At 38.8% G+C, this 26,285-nt stretch overlaps 4 protein-coding genes across 4 annotated transcripts; 2 read left to right on the forward strand and 2 right to left on the reverse strand.

Annotated features, from left to right (window-relative positions):
• Positions 1-727: 727 nt before the first annotated feature.
• LOC141913918 (tubulin alpha-1A chain-like) lies at positions 728-3,132 on the reverse strand. The gene is made up of 3 exons (XM_074805136.1): positions 3,021-3,132; positions 2,281-2,503; positions 728-1,978 (listed from the first exon to the last, which is right to left on the reverse strand). The coding sequence occupies exons 1-3, from the start codon at positions 3,021-3,023 to the stop codon at positions 849-851; spliced, it is 1,356 nt and encodes a 451-aa protein (XP_074661237.1). The 5' UTR covers positions 3,024-3,132; the 3' UTR covers positions 728-848.
• Positions 3,133-5,293: 2,161 nt separating this feature from the next.
• LOC141914203 (FMRFamide receptor-like) lies at positions 5,294-6,436 on the forward strand. Its single transcript, XM_074805470.1, has one exon. The coding sequence runs from the start codon at positions 5,294-5,296 to the stop codon at positions 6,434-6,436; it is 1,143 nt and encodes a 380-aa protein (XP_074661571.1).
• Positions 6,437-9,031: 2,595 nt separating this feature from the next.
• On the forward strand, positions 9,032-10,183 carry LOC141914204 (FMRFamide receptor-like). Its single transcript, XM_074805471.1, has one exon. The coding sequence runs from the start codon at positions 9,032-9,034 to the stop codon at positions 10,181-10,183; it is 1,152 nt and encodes a 383-aa protein (XP_074661572.1).
• A 4,124-nt stretch (positions 10,184-14,307) lies between these two features.
• LOC141914206 (uncharacterized) lies at positions 14,308-15,405 on the reverse strand. Its single transcript, XM_074805472.1, has one exon. The coding sequence runs from the start codon at positions 15,403-15,405 to the stop codon at positions 14,308-14,310; it is 1,098 nt and encodes a 365-aa protein (XP_074661573.1).
• Between the last annotated feature and the right edge of the window lie 10,880 nt (positions 15,406-26,285).

Below are 26,285 nucleotides of genomic sequence, written 5' to 3' on the forward strand. Positions count from 1 at the left end.
TAACCCTATTGAAGATGCCTCCTTTGTCAGATGAAGATTGTGTCCAACTTGCGAAGCAATGCGTCGACTAGCTTCTTTGGATTCAGGCCGTCAACGGAAGATGGGAAAATGAAAAACAAAATTCACAGATATTGCAACTGTAGAGTCAATTCCTTTAAAAATTCCTCGTGCTGAATAGCGGATATACGTCACACGCATAAAAATTAGTCTTAAAAGCCCGTGTACTGTACTGATTTTAAATTCAGTGTTTGATGAAAAAATAACATTTTCACTTGATTCGTAGAGTAGCTGTGTTAACCGGGTTTAGAATGAATAGACTCATTCACCTGATGAAGCTTCTATACTTAAATGGCCAAAGCTCGTGCGTTTAATAATTAGTTAACCTATACTAGTACTACACGTCTCGTTAATATCCATTTTTGCTTTTTAGTTAAATATTGAACGAGTCCATAATAAAAATTTGATATGAAAAGGCTAAACTTGGTCTTTAAGTCATTATTACTGATCCTCACAAATTGGGTTCATAGAACACGGGGCAGGTTGTTCCAAGTCAGCCGATTAGATAAATGCGATATGGAGAGGGTGATTTTAACTGTCATATGTCAATCAACGTCCACTTAAAAGTCGAAAGATCCACTCGAGAACTGACCCTTGCAATATTCAACAGATCTGAACAAATAAAACCATGCTGAACAGCAATAGAATAGAAATAGAATAAGTCCTTCAATTTTTTTAAGGCAAATATGAAAATACTTTAATCAGTATGTTTATTTGATATTATGCGTATTACGCCACAAGGAATGGAATTTCGAATTTAGAACGGAAATGTATTTCGGAAAACAAATTCTCTAATATTCTTCTCCCTCTTCTTCGCCTTCTTCTTCGACCGAGTCGACGCCGACCTCTTCGTAATCTTTCTCCAACGCGGCCAAATCCTCGCGAGCCTCGGAGAACTCGCCCTCTTCCATACCCTCGCCGACGTACCAGTGAACGAACGCGCGCTTGGCGTACATCAAATCGAACTTGTGGTCGAGACGGGCCCACGCTTCGGCGATCGCCGTCGTGTTGCTCAACATGCACAAGGCGCGCTGCACCTTGGCCAAATCGCCTCCGGGCACGACGGTCGGCGGCTGGTAGTTGATACCGACTTTGAAACCGGTCGGACACCAGTCGACGAATTGGATGGTGCGCTTGGTTTTGATGGTGGCGATGGCGGCGTTGACGTCTTTGGGGACGACATCTCCGCGGTACAACATACAACAGGCCATGTATTTGCCGTGACGCGGGTCGCATTTGACCATCTGGTTAGCCGGCTCGAACGTGGCGTTGGTGATGTCGGCGACGGACAACTGCTCGTGGTAGGCCTTCTCGGCCGAGATGACCGGAGCGTAGGTAGCCAGAGGGAAATGGATACGCGGGTACGGTACCAAGTTAGTCTGGAACTCGGTCAAATCGACGTTCAAAGCGCCGTCGAATCTCAACGAGGCGGTGATCGAGCTGACGATCTGGCCGATCAGACGGTTCAGGTTGGTGTAGGTCGGACGTTCGATATCCAAGTTACGACGGCAGATGTCGTAGATGGCTTCGTTGTCGACCATGAAGGCGCAGTCGGAGTGCTCCAGAGTGGTATGCGTGGTCAGGATGGAGTTGTACGGCTCGACGACGGCTGTCGACACCTGCGGGGCCGGGTAGACGGAAAACTCCAGTTTCGACTTCTTTCCGTAGTCGACGGACAGACGTTCCATCAACAGAGAAGTGAAACCGGATCCGGTACCTCCGCCGAATGAGTGGAAGATCAGGAAACCTTGGAGACCGGTACATTGATCGGCTAACTTTCTGACGCGGTCCAAAACCAAGTCGATCAGCTCTTTACCGACGGTGTAGTGACCTCGGGCGTAGTTATTGGCGGCATCTTCTTTACCGGTGATCAGTTGTTCGGGGTGGAACAGTTGACGGTAGGTTCCAGTACGGACCTCATCTGTAATGATAAAAATGACATTGAATATTGAAATTGATTGTGCAAGTACTTGAAGAATTATTTTATTTTGTGTAGTTCTTCTTAGACCAAATCATATATTATATCCTGAAAGGATACAAATTCAGTGGATATCAAAATGAAATGTGATGTGCTGATGGAATATAAAATATTTGAATAGCAATTAACTTATATGGAAATAGCTATAGACTGTAATATCCTAAACACGACCAGTTTATATGGACAATGAGATCATTTTGTTCTATTTTTTTAAATTTACGCAAATTACGAAGAAAACAACTTACCGACTACGGTCGGTTCCAGATCGACGAACACGGCTCGGGGCACGTGTTTACCGGCGCCGGTCTCGCTGAAGAAAGTGTTGAAACTGTCGTCGCCGCCTCCGATGGTTTTATCGCTGGGCATCTGACCGTCGGGCTGGATACCGTGCTCCAGACAGTACAGTTCCCAACAGGCGTTACCGATTTGTACACCGGCCTGTCCGACATGGATGGAGATACATTCACGCTGGAAAAATGGAAAAAAGGATATCAATAAAACTTCAGCCACATTTCACAAGTTTTTAAACGAAATTTTAGGAGTTCATCTCACGAATTTTGTAAATACCATGAAATACAACACAGAAATTGTTTATATCAAGACTAAGTAATTACTGATACAGATTAGGACTAACAAAAGTGTAGTTGTTTCAGTTAAAGTCTATGAAAATTTATTCGTCGAAAATAGCTGAAACTCGATATGATCTTAATATGACGAGAATGAATGACCACGTAATATTGGTAAAAAAGAAGATTTTGACGTTTCGACTCAATATAGGCCATTTTAAAAAAGAAGACAACCAACTATTCTAAAACACCTATTAGGATATAGTCGAAACTTCTGACACGAATTCAAAGCCCAACGATTCACGTTTTGGTTTTTCGTTTTGTATCGTAGAATTCTGCCTAATCAACAATCATAGAAAATACTAAAAATGATAATAAAAAGTCGAATAAAAGTCGAATAATCTGCCATAAACACTTACCATATTGAGGGAGTTGTTGTAGGTACAGTAACACGTCAAGAAGACTTGAAGACTAAGAAGTGTCCGCTACGAATGGTTCCAACCGTTGCACGGCCGCGGTTATATACACACACTCACAAGCGTTAGAGCGACGCGTCATCCATGGCAACCTCGAACCACACGCACAAACAGATCAGAACGCGTCGGTCAGCGCTCTGACACAATACGCCATGGCGACCGAGCCATTCACGATTAACGAGCCGTTCGGCGGCCGCTCGTCGCAACGCGGAAATCGGCTTGAATTATGCACGTTCGCGTATATATATCGAGATGTGTATTAATATAACAATACGTCCAGTGTTGTGCGTAGCGATTTTAGTTTGCTAGTATGGATTCTATGTTTATCGGAGCTTACTGGCTCGACGCGACGGCCGTGCCAGTTCGTGTAGCGACGTGTTGATAGTATCGACTCGAATTGGCAACAACGAAGTACTTTACAGTTGCAAGCCTCCATGTTGTTGGAACCCTTTCGTTCAGCATTGTTTTAGACATTTTTCTTTATTTCAAAAACTACTTTGTGAAGCCAGGCGTTCTATCAAATATATTTCATTTGTCCATATATAGATTTTGACAGTTTTAGCGACATTAGTGTGAATCTTTGTCTGCTCTGGGGGATTAGAAACTTCCGTAAGCCTTCGTTGGCTTCATATTATCTCCTCCATATTTATTTAGAATATCCCATAATTATATATTTTGCACATCTGCATATTTTGCACATACGGAAATAAATTATAATCATTATTATTATTATTATTATTATTCAAAACCGTATGAATGCCTAGTTTTCAATTTATTTCTATAAATTAAGACAATGCGACATTATGAAAGCGATATTATAAAGCCAGCTTTTGTCACGCGTCGCTTTAAAGTATAAAGCCTACTAAAATTTTAAGTCAGTTATCTTTAAAAGAACGATATTTCAAGTGAAATCTTTAAAATTTAGATTTATCTCGCTTGTAGCTTGTATATCTTGAATCGAAAACCCCGACCGAAGGTTAATTTAAAAAAAACGCCTCAACGAATTGTCCGAGTTGGACAGTGTCACAGTGGAGAGGACAGGAATAGATTGCGACCCTTTCTCCAGGGCGACGCTGTCAACAAACACAAATCGCCAAGGGTTCCGAGGTCGTGAACCCACAATTTAATGACCCTACAACGCTTAGACAATTTCATTTACAATTTCAGAAAAATGTCGTCCTAACGTGTCGTATAGGCGCTTTAAGTTCTGCCGCCTGGCGCGAACAATCGGTGGCCTATACTGGCGATCTAGTTAATGAAAGTTAACTGGCGATCTAGTTAATGAAGCTAATGAAATGATTAATTAGAAATTTCAAATCATTCTCTCCGTCGCTCCCGTTTCTGTAATCAGGTTCATTAGGACGGAATATAAGTTAGGTTTAATCGCTTTATTTCCCTTGTTAGCGTGTCAGACGATCGAACGCCGTAAATAAGGAACAGCGTTGCCAATAACATTGATCGGAACTAAACAGGTCCCCATATCCGACGGTGCCTAAAAAAACTGCTCTAGATGGACTGACTACATTCAACGCACCTTCGACGGTTCAGTCGGATGTGACATATTAATCCGATAAACGAAGAAATAGAAAATGAGAATAAAATAGCTACCCTTTTTTTTAGAAATAATTATCTTTCTCAATCGGTCGATTATAAATTGACACAGTAACCCTTGTTGCGTTGGACAATATCGCAATATGCAAATACGCGAAATAAGGGTTGACTTTTCAATCGACGTTTCATTCACGACTTTAACGTTCTACGTCGCGGAGTACAGCTATCGATACCAGTGCGTCCTACTCGCCATGCGGTTATGTATTTATATCTCTTATATTCGCGACTACGATTTCTGCGCTAATGATATAGTACAGCGCGCTGCTTCACGTAATTGAGGCTTCGCTAATAGCTAAAATTGCCGGAATTATCTCACCGAAAGACGCGATCATCTCCGCGAAATTGCGGGGTATTTCGATTTCTAGTCGCAGACGGACTTGGCGTTAAAAACGTTCGCACTGAACGACTTCATAGTCTCTGAGCGTCAGCGCGCATTTGACTCTGTTCAATTTGTTGGCTTGCCGCGCGTTAACCGTCACCGCAGTCATATTCCTGCACATAATTGGGAAGTTACTCGGATATAACTGCTTTCAAGATTGTAAGTTTCGAAAAACCCGTTTCTCTACTAACAAGCGGCTTCCTCGCGCTGTCTACGCGCTGAAACAATGGCTTCGGAAAATGTATTGGATGGTGCTCAATTTCTCGACCTCAACGGATCGGACCTGACAACAACCACCACCGAGAAGGCGGGGTTTAAACCTCACCCTATGTGTAAATACGTGCACCATTCCGACTACAAACCGCTGCGCGAGAATCTGATCATGCAAGTCGCAAATTACGTAATTTTCAGCATTGCCATCTACGGTTTCGGCACGAATTTACTGTCTTTTTTCATCCTCGGCAAAGAACGTTCAAACAACACCAGTATATTCTATTTGATGTGTATGTCAATTGCGGATATGTTGACATGTTTGTCCTACATTGTTTTCAACTTTCAATCTTGGCTCTACAGTCACACATTGTTACTGGACATGACTGCTGAAATAAACCACGCTATGAAGCGCATGTCGGCTTACACGCTACACATTCGAATCGTGTTTTCGGATATCAGCGATCTGATAACGTTGTTGATAGCTATAGACAGATATATCGTTGTTTGTTGGCCTTTTAAAGCTAAAAGAATCATAAGCGCGAAGAGATGTTATATCTACGTCGCAGTCGTCGTGATCGTTTCGATTTGTGATCGGCTTCGGGAGTTTTTCAAATACTACGCCCGTCGCACTATTAATATGTGCACTGGAGAAGTAAGGTGGGCGTTCGGCTTGACCGCGTTTTCGTTGAGAAACATCTATTTGAGATACTACGAAGTGTTCGTAAGCGCGCCGCTGCTAACCGTCATCCCGACCGTGATAGTGGTTCTGATAACTATCCGATTGATTTTCACGTTGAGGCGCGCAGGAGCAGCGAGAAAAACCATGTCTACAACTAATCAAACTTCCAACAGCAGCAGCAGCAGCAACGACCGTAGTTTAACACTGGCACTAATTCTCATTTCGTGTTTCTATATCGCTAAAAAAGCCTACACGTTCAGGGCGGTGATTAAAAACTTGATAATAGCTTTATACGGCAGGGATAGCACCGTTAAAGGGGCTCCGCAATCTACTCTCATCGCGGTCCTGACTCAAAACATTGCCCGAATGATCGTAGCGTCTAGTAATTTCGTTATCTATTGCGCTTCGAGGCGTCGCTTTCGTGATCAACTGAAAGCTATGTTTTCGTCGAGAAGGAATGGCGATAAGCTAAACTAAAAGACGCCAAACAAGAGCCAATGAAATGGTTAAAGGGAGCCCTGGAATTAATGACACCCACGTGCTTTTAGAAGGTTGTGAAACCAAGTTTTAGATACCGTTACTGACAAGAAGGATAAAATCCACAAGGTGGACTTAACCCGGACCACTCGCATGCTAGAAATAACATTAAGATATTAGGAAAGTAAAACAATCAATCTAAATAAACTGACCGTGACTCGAAGCGGTATTTCAAAAATATTTGGTCGATGAAGATCAACTATAACACTGCGCTAGATGCGGGAAAACCAAGTGTATCTGCGAAAAAAAAGACGAATGAATAAATACATGGAAATAATTGTTTAAGCAGTTATGTAGCGAAACGAAATGAGAAAATAGAAATTAGGCAGCGATAACATTGTGAACATAACTTTCCAAATGAGTGTTAACAGTTTGTTGACTCATATCTAACATTGGCACAAATTTGCGCTGTATCTTTTTTATTTTAAGAAACGAATTTTCAAGCAACATCAGTACATTCCATTTGAGGTGTTTGCCTGATGCGGACAAGTTCATTTGTGTGTTATTCGTTGTATTTGACTTTCACTACTGGCTCTACAGTCACACGCTGTTAGTTGACAAGACGGCTGAAATAAACCACGCTAGAAACCGGGTGAATTCATTCACTCAAAATATTGGATTTTGTTTTTATTTCTATTTTCACCCTGGCAATTGGGCAATGTTGTTGATCGAAACGGTGAAAATGAATAACGAATCTTAAAAAAAACTTCGTAAATACCAGAAATCAAAGGTTTCAATCTAAAGAAATATGTCGGTGTATCTAAATTCTATCAATAGCTTTCGTTGCCCTAACTAATAGATATTTTTCTTTTTTTTGAGAGGGGGGGGGGGGCAAGTATCTTTCAATTCTAGACTATCACTGCAAATTGATGAGGCCCAGTATAGGGTAACAAGTTTTTCTTTCCCGGGTAGAGATGATATCACCATGAAAAAATAAAAATCTAAAAAACCTGGAAAATTCTAAACTTTTCCTGAGAAATTATAGAAAGCAACTTTGTGCTTGACTATATTATATAGTTACCCTTTAATTCAAACTAAAATTATAGTTATTGAAATATTACAGAAAACAACTGGCTTATTAAATGATTACATCTTAATCAAGCTGTTATCATTGTTTGTTATGTGTGTATATTGTGTGTTAAGGGTTGACTGTCAGCATATTTTTTTTTTCTTTATTGCATTTCTCTTTTTTTTCTTCTTCACTTTTCTCTTTTGAGGGACCTGTTTTTTTTTATAAACTATTCCATAATTTCTACAGGCCCCTCCAGGTCTAGTTTGCTGTATTTTGTATTATGCTTTGTACACTATGCTGTAAATTATATTTGAAAAATAAAGTGTTCATTCATTCATAAAATAGCTCATTTGAAGCAACAAAATAATTGTAACAGCTAATCGGTGAATTCGGTGTTCCTATATTATCATTTTTACCTCATTTCCCGCATAGATTATAACATAGTTTAATCCGGTACATCAGTTTTCCTAGAGAGCATATGATTGTATGATTAATGTAAAATGTTACAATATATCGGACGGATCACACAAAGAAGCAAGGCTCGTCGCATATGCTGACCCAAAAAATAGTTACAGAATAAATGGATAGAAAAGGCAAAAAACAACCAAAAAAGAAAAAAGAAACTTGCATTAAAGAAGAATAACTACACGACAAAAAAGATATGCATGCTATGGAAAAGATGGTCACCTAAGCTGCTGTACCATAGGAAAAACACTTAATTTTTAATTAACACTTAGTCTTTAATTTGCTCTTGAATATCGAGAGAGAATAGCTAATGCTTAGCTATAGCTAATTGAAATCTCTCAAAACCATATATTGTGTGTAGTTTACTGGTCAACTCTGTCTCATATTTCGAATCACCGATTATTATCTCAAAAAATTGAAAACAAGTTCAGAAAAAGCGTCACGATTATTGGAAGCTACGTTTCGATTGGTTGATCGTGAATTGCCTCTTTAATTGGCCTCTTATTCGCACGAACGCAACATGCCGATACGCAAAATGAACGAGCAATTTTCGACTGATGTCTTATACGTAACTTTCGTATTCTACACTGCGGTAAATAGCGGTAGACATTCTTCTGAGCGACGCGTGCTGCGGGTATTTTTTCACGTCTCAAACGTTCGCGTCTTCGAATACTGCAATCGTAATGATATGGTGCAGTTCGCGTTCTGAGAAATTGCAGCCGCCGCGCTGTAGAAGCAAAAACGTTTTGCGCAGATGGGCGTTGACTCTATAGATGATGCGGTATTTCGCTTTGTAGTCAACCGGAATAGACGATAACAGTTCTCGATACTCAACGGTCGTACGTCGTAGCGGCCGAAATCGCTAGGTAAACTTACGCGGGCGTTTCATCGAAAATCGCCTTCGGAATTTCGTGAAAATCGCAACTCATGAACACTGCCGACGTTGTCGGAAATAACTGAGAGGCTATTGCCTGCAAGATCCGCCGATTTCGATATTTCTTAATGGTTGATTTCTCTATTAACGACCAGCGATTGTGTACCCAGCGCAGATTGACATGATGGCTTTAGAAAATGTGTCGGTTGTTGGCGCTCACTATCTCTACCTCAACGGATCGGACCCGACAACCACCACTGAGAAGACAGCAGGGTTTAAACCTCATCCGCGGTGTAAACACGTCCATCATTCCGACTACAGACCGACGCACGAGAATCTGTTAATACAAGTCGCCAATTACGTTATTTTCAGCATCGCCGTCTTCGGTTTAGGCACGAATTTACTGTCTTTTATTATTCTCAGCAAAGACCGTTCAAACAACACCAGTATATTCTATTTGAGATGTTTGGCTGTTGCGGACATGTTTATTTGTTTGTCTTATATTATTTTTGACTTTCAGTTCCAGCTCTACAGTCATACATTGTTACTGGACATGACTGCTGAAATAAACCACGCTATGAAGCGCATGTACGCTTATACACTGAACATCCGACTCGTGTTTTCGGATATCAGTGATATGATAACATTGTTGATAGCTATAGACAGATATATCGTTGTTTGTTGGCCCCTGAAAGCTAAGAGAATCGTAAGCATTAAGAAGAACTACATCTATGTCGCTTTCGCAGTGATGATATCAGTTTGTGATCGGCTTCGGGAATTTTTCAAATATTCTACCGCCCGTTCCATCAATAGATGCACCGGGCACGAGATTTGGTATTTTAGATTGACCGCGTTTTCGTTGAAAAACGTCCATTTGAGATACTACGAGGTGTTCGCAAGCGCTCCATTACTGGTCGTTATCCCGACCGTGATCGTGGTTCTGATAACTATCCGATTGATTTTCACGTTGAGACGCGCAGGAGCAGCGAGAAAAACCATGTCTACAACTAATCAAACCTCTAACAGCAGCAGCAGCAGCAGCAGCAGCAGCAGCAGTGACCGTAGTTTAACGCTGGCGCTAATTCTCATTTCGTGTTTCTATATCGTGAAAAAAGCGTTCACGTTCAGGGCGGTGATAAAAAACTTGATCATAGCTTTATACGGCAGAAATCCCGCGGCAAAAAGTACTACGCAATCCACTCTGATCGCTCTCATCTCCCAGAATTTAGTCAGAATGATCGTGGCGTCCAGTAATTTCGTCATCTATTGCGTTTCGAGGCGTCGCTTTCGAAACCAACTGAACGCGATTTTTTTGCCGAAAAGAACTATCGATTAGCGGAAACTAGAATATACGAAATCTGAACTAGTGCCATAAAGTTACCGATACCGGACAAAAGGGTTTTAGAAGGGGTATAAACCCGATTTAAAAGAAATCGACGCACTGATAAGCGGGGCTCGACCACAAAAGGGGCTTTCCCCGAATGACTCGTACGTTGCAAATAACAGTAACATTTTACAACCTACTGCAGATGAAATGATAGAAAATGAACTTACCATAACACCGGGTAGTATTTTTAAATTTCCTATCGACGAAGGCCTTCTAACAATGCGCTGCATTCGACGCGCATAGCACTTCTATCTATCTCGATGTCGAATGAACTTGTATCTGAAAAACGAAATAAATCGCATGAATGATAAATTTCAATAGAATATTAAGGATCGAGTAAACGAAATAAAAATCAGTCGAACAGTCCATCCAGATAAACGATAAGCATTACAGAGATACAAAGCAAATCGTAATTCGAAATGAGTTTAAACGGTTCATTGACACGTTTTCTGGATCACATCGCCTCATCAGATGAAATACACGCGAATCAATTAGATAAAACTAACTTATAATTGCATTAATCTATATAATTAACATGTAGTTTAATTCTCATTTTTATTCGCGCATATTGCACTTGTTCAAGGGATACGATACCGAGATTGTCTATCAATATTTTATCAATATCAGTACTTATCGATAGACTATTCACACTTATATTAGAAAATAACACCTTTTCTAGCAGTTTTCAACGCAAAATAATAAATAGCTTTGCAGAAGTTTTCTCGAAATAGCTCGGGACGTGCATTGCATTTTGCATTTTCTTGTTCATTAAACAAAGGGCGCTAATCGTAGGACGTGCCGGTAATGCGCGGAGAGATTCAGCTTTAACGATCACGACCGATGTTTCGACCATCGCTTAGAAATATTCTAACGTAGCTTTAGGTAATTATCTGCACGATTTAATGTTTTTTAAATAGATATTCGTATCTATTTCGCTGGTTAACGGTCCCGGCTCGAGCGAGCGCGTAATTTGTAATCGTAGCTTAACGGTAAAAAAAATACACGTTATAATTAGTTAGACGTTGACAACTCGAGAACTGCGGTATTTGAATTTCTTATTTTTCGGTGTCAGTGCGCACTTGACTTGATGCTGGTCCGACATTCGTTGTTGGTATGTTACTTCATAAAGCCAGATCTGAAGCTTTTGCAGTTTGAACAGATTGTTTCGCTATTTATTAACGACCAGAGACTGTGCGCTGTGCGCGAACTGAAATAATGGCTTCAGAAAATGTATCGGTCGGCGCTCAGTTTCTCGACCTCAACGGATCGGACCTGACAACAACCACCACTGAGAAGGCGGGGTTTAAACCTCATTCGCGGTGTAAATACATCCATCACGCCGATTACAAACCGTTTCACGTGAATCTGTATCTACAGATCACGACTTACGTCATTTTCAGCCTTGCCAATTTCGGTTTTGGTGCAAATTTACTGTCTTTTATCATTCTCAGCAAAGAACGTTCAAACAACACCAGTATATTCTATTTGAGATGTTTGGCTGTTGCGGACATGTTTATCTGTTTGTCGTTCGTTGTTTTTGACTTTCAGTATCGACTCTACAGTCACACATTGTTACTGGACATGACTGCTGAAATGAACCACGTTATGAAGCGCATATATTCATACACTCAAAATGTTCGATTATTGTTTTCTGGAATCAGTGATCTGATAACATTGTTGATAGCTATAGACAGATATATCGTTGTTTGTTGGCCTCTGAAAGCTGTTAGAATTATAAGCATGAAGAAGAGTTACGTCTTCGTCTTTTTCGTTGTGATCATCTCGATTTGTGGTCAGATTGAAAATTATTTCAAGTATAGAACTAAGCATTCCATCAATCCGTGCACTGGACACGAGAGATGGACTCAGAAATTGACCCCAGTAGCCAGAACCATCTATTTGAGATATTACGAAGTTTTCGTCCGCGCTCCTTTATTCACTTTGATCCCGACAGTGATAGTAGTTCTGATAACTATCCGATTGATTTTCACGTTGAGACGCGCAGGAGCAGCGAGAAAAACAATGTCTACAAATAATCAAACTTCTAACAACAACAGCAGCAGCAGTGACCGTAGTTTAACACTGGCGTTAGTTCTCATTTCATGTTTCTATTTACTGAAAAAAGCGTTTCAATTAAGAGCCGCCATAATCAATTTCATACTAACAATAAACCGTAGCATTGGTAAAGGCTCGTTATCAACAATATTGAACCAAGTTCAAGGCATAGTCAGAATGGTCGTAGCGTCTTGTAATTTCGTCATTTATTGCGCTTCGAGGCGTCGCTTTCGGAACCAACTGAAAGCGATGTGTTTGGTTAAGAAAAATCTCGAATAACGATCTGCGAAACTCCAAAAAAATACCAGAACAAATTTAAAAGTAACGATTGCCCGGATATCGATGATAAGAGACCAACGGCTTTTAGAAAGTAATACAACCCGATACAAGATACGGTATTGATAAGCGAGACACGCCCACAAGGGCTATCCCAAAATGTTGCACATGAAAATAACGTTATACACGAGATAGCACACATCGAAAATGAACTGTCTCCGAAGCGAGGCAGCGTTTTCAAATTTCCGATCAATGACGGCCGCCAACTAAAGCAGCATTAGAAAACAAATTGTATCCGAACAGAAGATGATTGAATACAAAAAAGGAATCACGATAAGAAATGACAAAGTCAGACACAGAATCGACCAACGTTTTAGTGCAATAGCCACACTCAAACGTGGTGAACGGATAATTAGATAAAAACCAACTATGCACAAATTAAAAGCATTTTGAAATCGAGAATTTATTTATCTAAAAAAAAAAATCTAAAATGTAAAATACACGACTTTTCGATCTCACCCTGATGATGATCTCTATCAACGTTTTACTTGTAATGTTCTTAAATTCGAACCGGATTTCGAATTCGAGTGTGATCGAATTGAAAATCGAGAAATTCGTGTTTTCGGTGTTTTTAAACGAACGATAAGATGATACGAGTTGTGCTATTGCCGCGTTGAGCTGTTATAGTAAAATTCGGCGCAAATCGTACTTCGAAAGTTAACTAAGAGATTACACAATTACGTAAGTACTATCTAATGTCTATTACTGTTGTTCTAACATTTTTCTGAGTCAAGCATCTTATTCTGTAAGCCAAATATCATATTTCATAAGGAATTTAGTCATTAGTATATTATTTATAGCAAAAGATTATTATTTTCATTATTACTGATGTTATCATTAAGACAGCGTGTAGATTACTTGGTAGTACGAGCTTTCGGTACTACATCAAGCTGCGATCACACGAGCATCTTTGGCCCGAAGCTTATCCCTAGAAGATTTTGGTCAACTCCAAACCTTGAAAATACTAACTCCTCTGTACAAGAAACCCAAGGAATTCTGATGAATCTTTCTAAATGTATTCGAATATGCTCAAATTAAATTGTACACATGTATACAATAGAGATATGAACCCCTCACGCTGTTGTACCGTCATTTAGTCAATGCGAATTGTGAAATTTGGGGACAATAATATTTGAATCTGAATCTGTGGCCAAATTTTGCACAATCAAAAACGTCGAACCCGGCCCCCGAGCCAAAACTTAGCGCGGGACACAAACATGATTGTTTTGTATCGAGTGAGTGGTTAACGTCTGAGCGCGCTCTCTAATTAGGCACGACTCAAATTTGGCTCGAGCCTGATCCGTGCAAATTTGGCCCGGGCAAATCGTCTCCGTGTGATCGTGGCTACAGTGTATACTATCGCTCGACCGTGTAATAAACAAGTAATCAGTCAGCGATAAATGAAGATAATTCATAGGAATAGTGACAATAGTCTGAAAATACATAATGAGTGAGCAGGGTACTAGAAATTGCTTAATTCATAAGAAACATGATGATGTACGGACAGAATTCATGTCCAATCGGGGCCCCGCACCTGGATCAACTTAGAATGTGGCACAAGTTTATCGAAATTTCCTTTTTTATTTATCATTCATTGCGATTGACGGTATAGTTTTTGGTGTTGGGACTAAATATGAAATCTTCTTAACCATAAAACTTTTCAATAAAATCTCGATTTCTATTCACGAAATCGAAAACATCGCTTTCAGTTGATTTCGAAAGCGACGCCTCGAAGCGCAATAGATGACGAAATTAGTGGACGCTACGATCATTCTGATAATGTCCTGGACCGGGTTCAGGTAAAAAGACGAAATCGCCGTGCCGATTGTTCCGCCTAGAGTTTGAACCAAGTTCGTGACGGCGCCATTGAAAAAGAAGGCCTTCTTCACTAGATAGAAACATGAAATGAGAATTAACGTCAAAGTTAAACCACGGTCAGCGCTGCTGCTGTTAGCTGCTTGACTATTTGCAGACATGGTTTTTCTCGCTGCTCCTGCGCGTCTCAACGTGAAAATCAATCGGATAGTTATTAGAATTACTATCACCGTCGGTATTATGGTAAATAAAGGAGCGCGGACAAACACGTAGTAATATCTCAAATACCGGTTTCTAGCGAATGGAGTCAACTTTTGATTCCATCTCACGTGTCCGGTGCACGGATTCCGTGCGTATTTCGTCGTGTATTTAAACACGTTTGTCGTTACGTCCCCAAATGAAATTATCGAAACAACGGCGATGTAAATGTTACTTTTCTTCTTGCTTATAATTCCGACAGCTTTCAGAGGCCAACAAACAACGATATATCTGTCTATAGCTATTAGTAACGTTACCAAATCGCCGATACCCGAAAACAGAAGTCGGGTGTTTCTTGTGTACGGGCGCATACGCTTCATAACGTGGTTTATTTCAGCAGTCATGTCCAGTAACAATGTGTGACTGTACAGTCGAAACTGAAAGTCGAAAATAATGTAGAAAAAACAAATGAACATGTCCGCAATGGCCAAACATTTCAAATAGAATATACTGGTGTTGTTCGAACGCTCCTTGCTAAGAACCACGAACGACAGTAAATTTGTGCCGAAACCGAAGATGGCTATGCTGAAAATGACGTAAGTCGTGATCTGCGACAACAGATTCACGTGAAACGGTTTGTAATCGGCGTGATGGATGTATTTACACCGCGGATGAGGTTTAAACCCTGCCTTCTCAGTGGTGGTTGTCGGGTCCGATCCGTTGAGGTTGAGAAACTGAGCGCCAACCGAAACATTGTCTGAAGCCATCATCATTTCAGCATAGATTCGCTGTATGCAAATGTAAAAACGTTTTGTTTTAACTCCCAAGTCTGTTAATCTGCTAAAAGTAGATTTAGTTCGTGATTGTCTTCGTCGAGAACTGGTACGACTATCACCTCTTCAGGCATCGGACCACCAAACTGCACTAAGTCGAATGCGCGCTGATTAAAACCTGAAATAACCACGATTCTCGAATTCCGACGCTCTACAACACGCGTGCAAACAGTATCAAATTATAATGAAGCTAGATTTACTTATTAAGCCGCGAACCTGTGCCATTAACGAGAGTTATAGTTGCGAATCGATATATTCGTATATTCAATTTCAATTTTTTTTGCATCCCGCTTCGTGCCATATACATGTATGTACAGAAAGCGAATTACGGTATACTAGCCGTGCATGAGTTGTGAACGTATATTGCAAATTATCCTGAACATCTCACTTTTAAGGGGCTAGCCCTTTTCTCGGGTAAAACACAAGGCCAAGCTCAGGATGATGGGTGTTGTGACTTAATAAAAATGTAAAGAAGTCTACAAAAGCATAGTTTAACGTGTGGTTAATGAATTCAGACCATATTTAGAGGTGTTTTTCATAATAATAATAATATAATGATATATTTTATTTCCACTAAATATTACAATATATCATTCATTATACATTATAAAAATGAAGTTAAATGAAATGCTTTAATGTTAAGTTGGAGCGACTTGAAGAAGCCAGTTAAGACTTATGTCAAACGTACAAGTCCCCCAACAGGCAAAGAACCACACTCACACTCCCTCACACACACATATTTGCACGCACGCACGCACGCACGCATGCAGGTAACCACGCATACTAAAGTGATAGATGACAGAAACCATAATGATGAAAAACGATAAATATTACAGACACTGAGTTATTGATTGATTAAATAATGTTTTAATTTGACCTTGAATGATCGGGTACTGGTAATATTTTTTAGATATTTAGGTAGATTATTCCAAACTGTAGGACAAGCCACTTTAACGGATAATTTTACTTTATTGGTTTTAAATCTATCGATGCGAAATGAGTTATTATTTCGAGTAACTGTGGAAATTGGTGCCTTTTTGAAAACAGGAATTAAAAGAACTAGGTAACTCTGAGTTGATGTAATTATGCATGAATAAGGATAACTGAAACTTGGTAATAGCTTTGAATTTTAGAATTTTGAGTCTTCTAAAGAAAGGCTCGGTATGTTCAAGATAGTGCGACTTGCTAATAATTCTAATGGCACGCTTATGCAATATGATCAACGGCTCAAGGATAGTATCATAATTGCTAGCCCAAATGAGATTACGATATTGAAGGTATGGAAAAACAAAGCTATAGTATCGTGTAGACAACAATTTTGAGGGAAATATCTTTTTCAATCGATTAATAGTTCCAAGACTTCGGGCAACTTTGCTTGAAACATGTTTTATATGTACATCCCACTTTTATTTATCGTCTATTCTAAGTCCTAAAAAGGTTGTACTATGAACTTGATGAAGGGATACGTTGTTTAATCTTATAGACAGATTTAAAGGAATGACACTACCAAAAACCATGTAATGACTTTTTATTCAAATTAAGAGAGAGCTTATTGATTTGGAACCATTTAGATAGCTTGTCAAGTTCTTGATTGACTTTGAAAAATAGTCTATTTATGTTGGTGTCACTTACAAAACAGTTCGTGTCATCGGCAAAAAGTGTAAGATGTAATAAGTTCGAAACATTAACCCAGTCATTAATGTATAAAATAAAACGAAGGGGTCCTAAAATCGAACCCTGAGGAACGCCTACAGAGATATTCAATGGATTAGAAAGGGTGTTGTTTATACTAACAATTTGACGCCGATTAGTCTAATAATTTTTAAACCAGCTCAGGGCTTTTTCAGCAGTAAGATTTGCAATAGGAACCCTGGCATCCGACCCTGGGTGCGTCGCAACCGACATTTCAGGTAAATTCTACATGCTTTTATCATGAGAAAAACAAAATTTTTATATTCTGCGGTTATGTTTTAGAACATATTTCTAAGTCCATCGTTATCGTTCAATATCATATTACCTCCTTCTCGCGTTGGGCATTTAAGGTTTAAGATCAAGATCATTATTATCAATTACTATCAGCGTTTTAAGTTGAGTCCTTTTAGTGGGAGGATAGTTTCGATATGGCGTCTGTAAGACAAAAAGTTGTAAGCAAATGTTTTTTTTTCTTTATCTGTCAATGAGTTCCTGATCCACAGTGGATTTGCAAGTTGAATCGACTCAAGTCACTAGTTGAACAGCCATCATCAGGTGGAATGACCAGAAAAACAAGTTACAAAGCATATAAACTCACAGGATCTAAAACTCTGAAACTGTTTAGAATTGCTGTGGTTTCCACGGTACCCCTTGATGTTTTATTGCTTGGTCTGTTTATCTTTAGTTTTGACACACTGCTTCTATTTTAGATCCTGCGAGTTTATATGCTTTGTAACTTGTTTTTCTGGTCATTCCAACTGATGATGGCTGTTAGTCAACAGCCGAAACGTTGTGGTTTCGTAATAATAAATTTGATCGTATAATTTTAAATTCGAAGTGTGGGATTTCTTCATTTATCTACAGTTTACACGGATTATAGTGTTTATTCGACAACTAACGCTTCTTAAAGTCTTCGTTAGTCGTGGTGTCTGTCAATCGAAAACATCGCTTTCAGTCGATTTCGAAAGCGACGCCTCGAAGCGCAATAAATGACGAAATTACACGACGCGACGATCATTCGGACTATGTTTTGAATTTGGTTATATAAAATTGATATCGATGGTTTACCGAGTTCTCCGTTTAGAGTACGAATTAGATTTTGGATCGATGCCCTGAGATTAAAGGCCTTTTTCAATAAATAGAAACACGAAATGAGAATTAACGTCAGAGTTAAACTACGGTCACTGCTGCTGCCGCTGCTGCTGTTAGATGTTCTATTATTTGTAGACATGGTTTTTCTCGCTGCTCCTGCGCGTCTCAACGTGAAAATCAGTCGGATAGTTATCAGAACCACTATCACTGTCGGGATAATTGTAAAAATAGGAGCGCGGACGTAAACACTATAATACCTTAAATACTTGTTTTTCATAAATGAAGTAGACCTTTGAGTCCATCTCTCGTGTCCAGTACACGGATTAATAGACCGAACAGTTTTATACTTGAATATTTTCCTCGAATCATTAATAACTGAAATAATCACAGCAAGAGAGATGCAAAGGTAACTCCTTTTCATTGTTATAATTCTAACAGCTTTCAGGGGCCAACAAACCACGATATATCTGTCTATAGCTATTAACAATGTTATCAGATCACTGATATCAGAGGCCAGAAGGCGAATGACTTGAGTGTATGAATACATGCGCTTCATAGCGTGGTTTATTTCAGCAGTCATGTCCAGTAACAGCGTATGAGCGTAGAGCCAATACTGAAAATCGAATACGATAAACGACAAACAAATAAACATGTCCGCAACAGCTAAACATCTCAAATAGAATATACTGGTGTTGTTTGAACGGTCTTTGCTGAGCAAAATGAAGAACAATAAATTTGTGCAGGAACCGTAGATGGCTATACTGAAAACGACGTAACTCGTGATCTGCATCAACAAATTCACGTGAAACGGTCTCAAATCAGCGTGATGGACGTATTTACACAGCGAACGCGGTCTAAATCTTGCCTTCTCAGTGGAGGCCGTCAGGTCCGATCCGTTGAGGCCGAGATACTGGGTGCCAACCGATACAGTTTCCGAAGCCATCACAGCGCACAGTCACAGGTCGCTATTGTAAATACAGATACACGTAACACAGTTCGCAATCAGAACACCATTCGCCAAACCGTCCAGACCATTCGTCCTCGACTACTCCATATTTCAGTCTACGCACAGCACAATATCGTAATAAATTCCTAACGCTACTACTAACATACCAACGTACGTTATACCGCCTTACAGCTCAGTCAGATGTGCATTTACGAACGCTTGAAGATAATGAAACGCTGTCATTAATTGTCGAGTTCTCGTAGTCAAAGTGAAATATTTCCTTTTTGCGAGGAAAATCTACGATTACCAATTACCCGCTCGAGCCGGGACCGTAAACCAGCGAAATATATAGGGATCGATATTTTTGATAACACGAAAAATTAATTAACAACAAACGCACGTTTATACTGGAATTATTTCATGAAATTTCCTCATCGACTAGAATAAGAACATTGAGAACTTCATCGGAGTTAATGCAGAGGTGAACAGATCAACAACGTGTCCCAAACTACTAATAAATCGGAGACATTAGTTAATTCTAGAAACGCAGTGAGAAACCGAATGAGAAATCAAACCTATACTCGTAATCGTTTTGACAAAATGTTCGTTGTCGAATCGTTGCGGATGAGACGCGAGTTAACCCTCCGCCCCGCCACTTGTTGCAAAACACGTCGAATTGATTCGGTTAATTCCGTCACCCAGATGGTAACGGTTTACCGATTAGAATGGGTTGATGCGATTTCATACTGGGCTTTGGGTTGTTCTTTCAATAATTACGTACGACAAGTGAACATTAAAGCAACATAAAACAATAAAAATCTTGTACATACATTGATCAATGAATCAATATATTATTAAATTATCATTATAAATACTTTTAATTATAGGCGTATTACTAATATTCGTTTGTTAATTTTCTTTTGAGAAAGGACGACTTTTTACTAAATGTCCCCCAAAACGAAAAGCTTATTGTCCACGCCGACTACTGTTGACCGGGTTTGATTTGACTCTACATCCAGATACACAAGTTGTGTGTGTTATATTCGACTCTGAATCCGAATCCACTGAATGCGTCGGTTTGATTTGACAGTGGACCCAGTTCCACGGTTTTCTTGGTTAACTCGAATCCGAACCCAGTTCCGAAGTTATGCGGTTTTGATTCGTCTCTGGATCGAGTCCCACAGTTTTCGGGTTTAACTTCACTTTGACGAATACGTTTATCATAGGAAACATAATATTATCGGCTATTCAATTTTCAGTGAAAAATCTATACCAAACGAAGTGGTTTCATATTTCACCCGCTCCCTCTCTGGACTCAAGTACTGAAATTAACATGCGACAATTTGAATAGAACTTGAATAGAAAAGCAAATAGTGTGTTAACCATCTGGAGTGTGAAATTGATTAGCGAATTTTCTACATAAACGCTCCTATTCTGAATGCAGCAACCGAACGTTTAACACGAAGGCAAAACCGTAAGTAGATAACATACGTGGTGTGATAACATATTCATGTTGATTATACATTGACGTGTCACTTATCATACCGTCTAGTATATGCAGCAGCATATTACATGAGTATTTCCTTATATACTAAATATTCGTGGATAATAATATAAGGTTTATTCTCACTGTTTCGAAATGATGACACTAAACTTTACGAGACGCTTGATTGTACGGCATTCAAACCAGCAACGCAGAAAACCCGTTATCGCTGCTTTGCGTTGTATCTACATTATCAGCATCATTTTAGTAAATTTACTGCATAAGTTATGATAAAATTGCGCAGAGCACAAAAATAACGCAGAAATTACAGCATATTACAGAAATGTAATGATAGTATTGATAATAATTATATTGATAATAATAACAATTATGATAATAATGAAAATAATAATAATAATAATAATAGTGATCATAATGATATTATACTCATAATAATAATAATAATAATAGTGATCATAATGATATTATACTCATAATAATAATAATAATGCTAATAATAATAATAATAATAATAATGCTAATAATAATGCTAATAATAATAAAAATAATAATAATAATAATAATAATAATAATAATAATAATAATAATAATAATAATAATAATAACAATAATAATAATAATGATAATAATAATAATAATAATAATAATAATAATAATAATAATAATAATAATAATAATAATAATAATAATAATAATAATAATAATAATAATAATAATAATAATAATAATAATAATGATAATGATTATGATGAATATATAATGCAAAATATGATAAAGATGAAGCAGAATTGTAGTATCGAGGTCCGATAATTATACACACAAAGCCAGTTGTTTTTCTCTCTTTTCTGAAACAGCATTATTAAAAATCTGGTAGAGATTATCTAACAAAGCTTTGTTCATTGAGAGCCTATTGTAAACTGTTGAGTTATCAGAATTTGGGATTCCCGAAAATGCCGAAGTATCTAATTTGAATTCAGGCAACGAAAATGCTGGCTTATATAATGAATCGCGTATGCTCTGTTGTTGTGATTGTGCTCGGCGTCGCGGCCATTGCAGAAGGTGAGTAATAACGACTGAGACAACCTGACATACCTGTTTAGTTTAGCGATTGAACGAATTGGGTTTTAAGCATAAATATTTCTATTCCGACGGAAATCATTGACGTGCAATATTGTTTTTATACACACGTATTTCCTTAAAAACTCCTGTATTTAATATGCTTTTTCGCTTTTTCGCCACGACAGAATTTCGATAAAACGATGATTTTATTGACACCTATAGGTCGATTCTACGACAAAACGACCAGTTATATTTTACCACTGTATGCGTAATTCTCAGCCAAGTTATATCTTGGCAACAAATTAGGGAGGGGGCAGGGCGGGCTACTCCCCCTTCCTCATTGGATCCACCTGACACGTCTGAATCGACCAACCGAGGTGACGGTTGTAATTACCTCTTCAATTTTGGTATAAAGAGTTTCCCTTCAAAACTTTCGTTTTCAATTTCTTACTTAGGCTGTCGACCGATGGAGTCGCCCTGTATTTCAGATAGTGAGTGCTGCAGCAAAAAATGTAATGCACATTTATTTTGTGAAAAATAATCGTTGGTGATTATCGGATTTATATTCGGATATGCTGGCGGTCTGGGAAATATCCGATTATGAAACTGAACCGCAGTCCGGTTATTGACTGACTATCAAAAAGCTCGAATTGAATTTATGTTTGTCACTCAGTCGCCAATTCTCGTGTTACAATTAGATTCAATAAAACTGCGAGTGAATAAATCAATGATCGGCTTGTTTCTGACTGTAATTTTTTTAGGCATCGAGATTGCCACGGTACGAAACACAGTCGCACTAGACCGAGTGCGCAGCTACACGCGCAACTTAGACGATGTCATCATCAGCCAATCAGATATTCCGTTTTATTCTAGCCCGGGTTTTCCAATTCATAGTCCTTCCGTGAAATTTACCTCAGCGATCATACAACGAGCAATCTGATTGGTGCCGCACGAAAACGTATGTATCTGCCTGTGACAGGGGTTCGTGCAGTAGCGACGCCATCAGGTTCGAATCCCTGCCGCGGGAGGATGGTCAAAACGTCGCTATGTTTCATTTTCAAAAAAATGATTTATCATATTTTTGCGTATAAATTGGCTGCAGTGGAATTTTGTTGGTCAAACTGTCAAATGGATATATTCGAATGAATGACCGAGTGAATGATTCATCTACTTATAATGATATGTACAAAGATTATAAACATTATTCCTTTGGATGTAATATCATAGATGAATAGGTACATATATAAGAAGGACAACACCAAGCCGTAGGGGCTGAGCCTGAGAAAAATAATAAACTCAGTGATAATTATATACGAAGATAATAATGAAAATGATAACAATTCGTACACATAAAAAAGACGGTTACATTCAATACGCTTAAATCCAGTGTAACGAATCGAAAATACCGTTCAACAAGTTTATGAACTATTTGGGACACCGTTGGATCGTGATTCGGTTATGAATGATTTTGAGGGATCTAGAATCTAGCGGCTTGTTGCGTCGTATCGGTCGAAATTGATCGTGACTGAAAAATCGCTTTCGGTTGATCACGAAAGCGACGCCTCGAAGCGCGATAAATGACGAAATTACAAGACGCGACGATCATTTTTAGTTTATTTAGAATTCGATTATATATTGCATACAATGAGCCTTTACCAAGTGTTCTGTTGAAAGTTTGAATTAGATTAATTATTGCTGATATAAGAAATAAGGTCTTTTTCAGTAAAAAGAAACACGAAATGAGAACTAACGTCAGAGTTAAACTACGGTCACTGCTGCTGCTGCTGCTGCTGCTGCTGTTAGAGGTTTGATTATTTGTAGACATTGTTTTTCTCGCTGCTCCTGCGCGTCTCAACGTGAAAATCAATCGGAATGTTATGAGAACCACTATCACTGTCGGGATAACAGTAAATAACGGAGCGCGGACAAATATTTCATAATATCTTAGATAGATGCTTCTAGCAAATGGAGTCAATTTCTGAGTCCATCTCTCGTGTCCAGTGCACGCATTACGCGTATAATTAGTAGCTATATACTTGAAATTATTTTTTGTGACTTCACAGACAGAAATGGTTGAGGCTAAAAAGACGTATATATAAGATTTTCTTAAACTTATAATTCTGATAGCTTTCAGAGGCCAGCAAACAACGATATATCTGTCTATAGCTATCAACAATGTTATCAGACCACTGATACCAGAAAACGAAAGTCGAATGTTTCGAGTGTATGAATACATGCGCTTCATAGCGTGGTTTATTTATGCAGTTATGTCCAGTAACAGCGTGTGACTGTAGAGTCGATACTGAAAGTCAAATACGATATAAGACAAACACATTTACATGTCCGACAGCCAAACATCTCAAATAGAATATCACTTATGTCTTGGAAACTGTCTTTGCTGAGAATAACAAAGGACAGTGAGCTTGAGCCGAAACTACGAAAAGGTATGCTGAGAATGATATAAGTCTTGATCTCAAGAAATAAATTCACGGGAAACGGTTTGCATTCAGTTTGATGGGTGTATTTACAACGCGGATGGGGTTTAAATTCGGCTAATTGAAAACGAGTGACGCTAAAGACAATACTTGATATTTACAAACGCGAATATCTGCTTCACCGAAAATGAGTTATGCAACAAAAACAGGCCTTCATATTCAGTTTTTCCTAGAAATAATGAAAATTGCCGAAACACACGACCATATGAATTGCTCGGGTATTTGAAAATATCTGATGATCGCTTATTTCAAAAAAGGTTTTATCCCTCGATACTGATTTATTAAATCTGGAGACGCCAAAAATTCCGTTTTGACACCGATGCTTAAGCGTATAATTGACGCACTGGGAGACATATAGAATAAAGCGGTTTGTTGCATCGTTTATTTAGTTTCATTAATGATTGTATTGAAAATATCGCTTTTATTGAAAATATTGTATTGAAAATATCGCTTTTAGTTGATTTCGAAAGCGACGCCTCGAAGCGCAATAAATGATGAAATTGCAAGAAGCTACGATCATTCTGACTATATTTTGAATTTGGTTCATCATCGTTGATACATAACCTTTTCCAATATTCCCGTTAAGAGTAAGAATAAGATTTATGATCACTGCTCTCAGTTGAAATGCTTTCTTTAGTAAATAGAAACACGAAATGAGAATTAACGTCAGGGTTAAACTACTGTCACTGCTGCTGCTGCTGCTGCTGCTGCAGCTGGTGTTAGAAAATTTATTATTTGTAGACATGGTCTTTCTCGCTGCTCCTGCGCGCCTCAACGTGAAAATCAATCGGATAGTTATTAGAACCACTATCACTGTCGGGATTATAGTAAATAAAGGAGCGCGCACAAAAACATCGTAGTATCTGAAATATTTGTTTTTACCAAATGCAGTATACCTTTGAGTCCATCTCTCGTGTCCAGTGCACGGATTAATGGAACGACGAGTATAAAAGGTGAAAAGATTCCTAGATTGATCACAAACTGAAATGACCAATACAACAGTGATGTAGAAAAAACTTCTTTTCATACTTATAATTCGAACAGCTTTCAGAGGCCAACAAACAACGATATATCTGTCTATAGCTATGAGAAATGTTATCAGATCGCTGATATCCGAAAACAAAAGTCGAATGAATTGAGTGTATGAATACATGCGCTTCATGACGTGGTTTATTTCAGCGGTCATGTCCAGTAACATCGTGTGACTGTAGAGCCGATACTGAAAGGCGAATACGATATAAGACAAACAAATAAACATGTCCGAAACAGCCAAACATCTCAAATAGAATATACTGGTGTTGTTTGAACGTTCTTTACTGAGAATGATAAAAGACAGTAAATTTACGCTGAAACCGAAGATGGCAATGCTGAAAACGACATAAGTCGTGATCTGTAGATACAGATTCACGTGAAACGGTTTGTAATCGGCGTGATGGATGTATTTACACCGCGAATGAGGTTTAAAGCCCGCCTTATCGGTGGTTGTTGTCAGGTCCGATCCGTTGAGGTCGAGAAACATAGCACCAACCGATATATTTTCTAAAGCCATCCTTTCATTCTGCACACGCAACATAGTCACTGGTTTTTACTAGAGAAACAATCGGTTTAAACTTCCAAAGCTGTAAATCTTAGAAGAACCATTGAGATATCTCAGTTATTGGCAATTCTCTTAGGTGTTTGCCTCTGTCGTTTAAACGGATGTCAAGCCACCGAACTGCATAGAGTCAAATGCGCGCTGACGCTGTGAGACTAGAAATCAAAATACTGTAGTTCTGGAGGTGACGCCCAACAGAGTAACGATCTTTCTTCCTTAAACCTGTAATTTTGGAGAAGCGAATTTCTACCCGCCCAATTCTTTCAGAGACTTTAAATCTAGATCTGAATCGAAACGAAAAATATCATAAACGTATCGTGGTGCAGAACAGTGAGGAATCCTGTCGTATGGTTTTGGGATTGAAATATCTTTTCATTTCGACCAAGATCGATAATACGTTTGTTGGTAGAAATTCAAATTTTAAAAGCTGGA

Source organism: Tubulanus polymorphus, chromosome 12, assembly GCF_964204645.1.
Source record: "Tubulanus polymorphus chromosome 12, tnTubPoly1.2, whole genome shotgun sequence".
Classification (NCBI taxonomy): domain Eukaryota; kingdom Metazoa; phylum Nemertea; class Palaeonemertea; order Tubulaniformes; family Tubulanidae; genus Tubulanus; species Tubulanus polymorphus.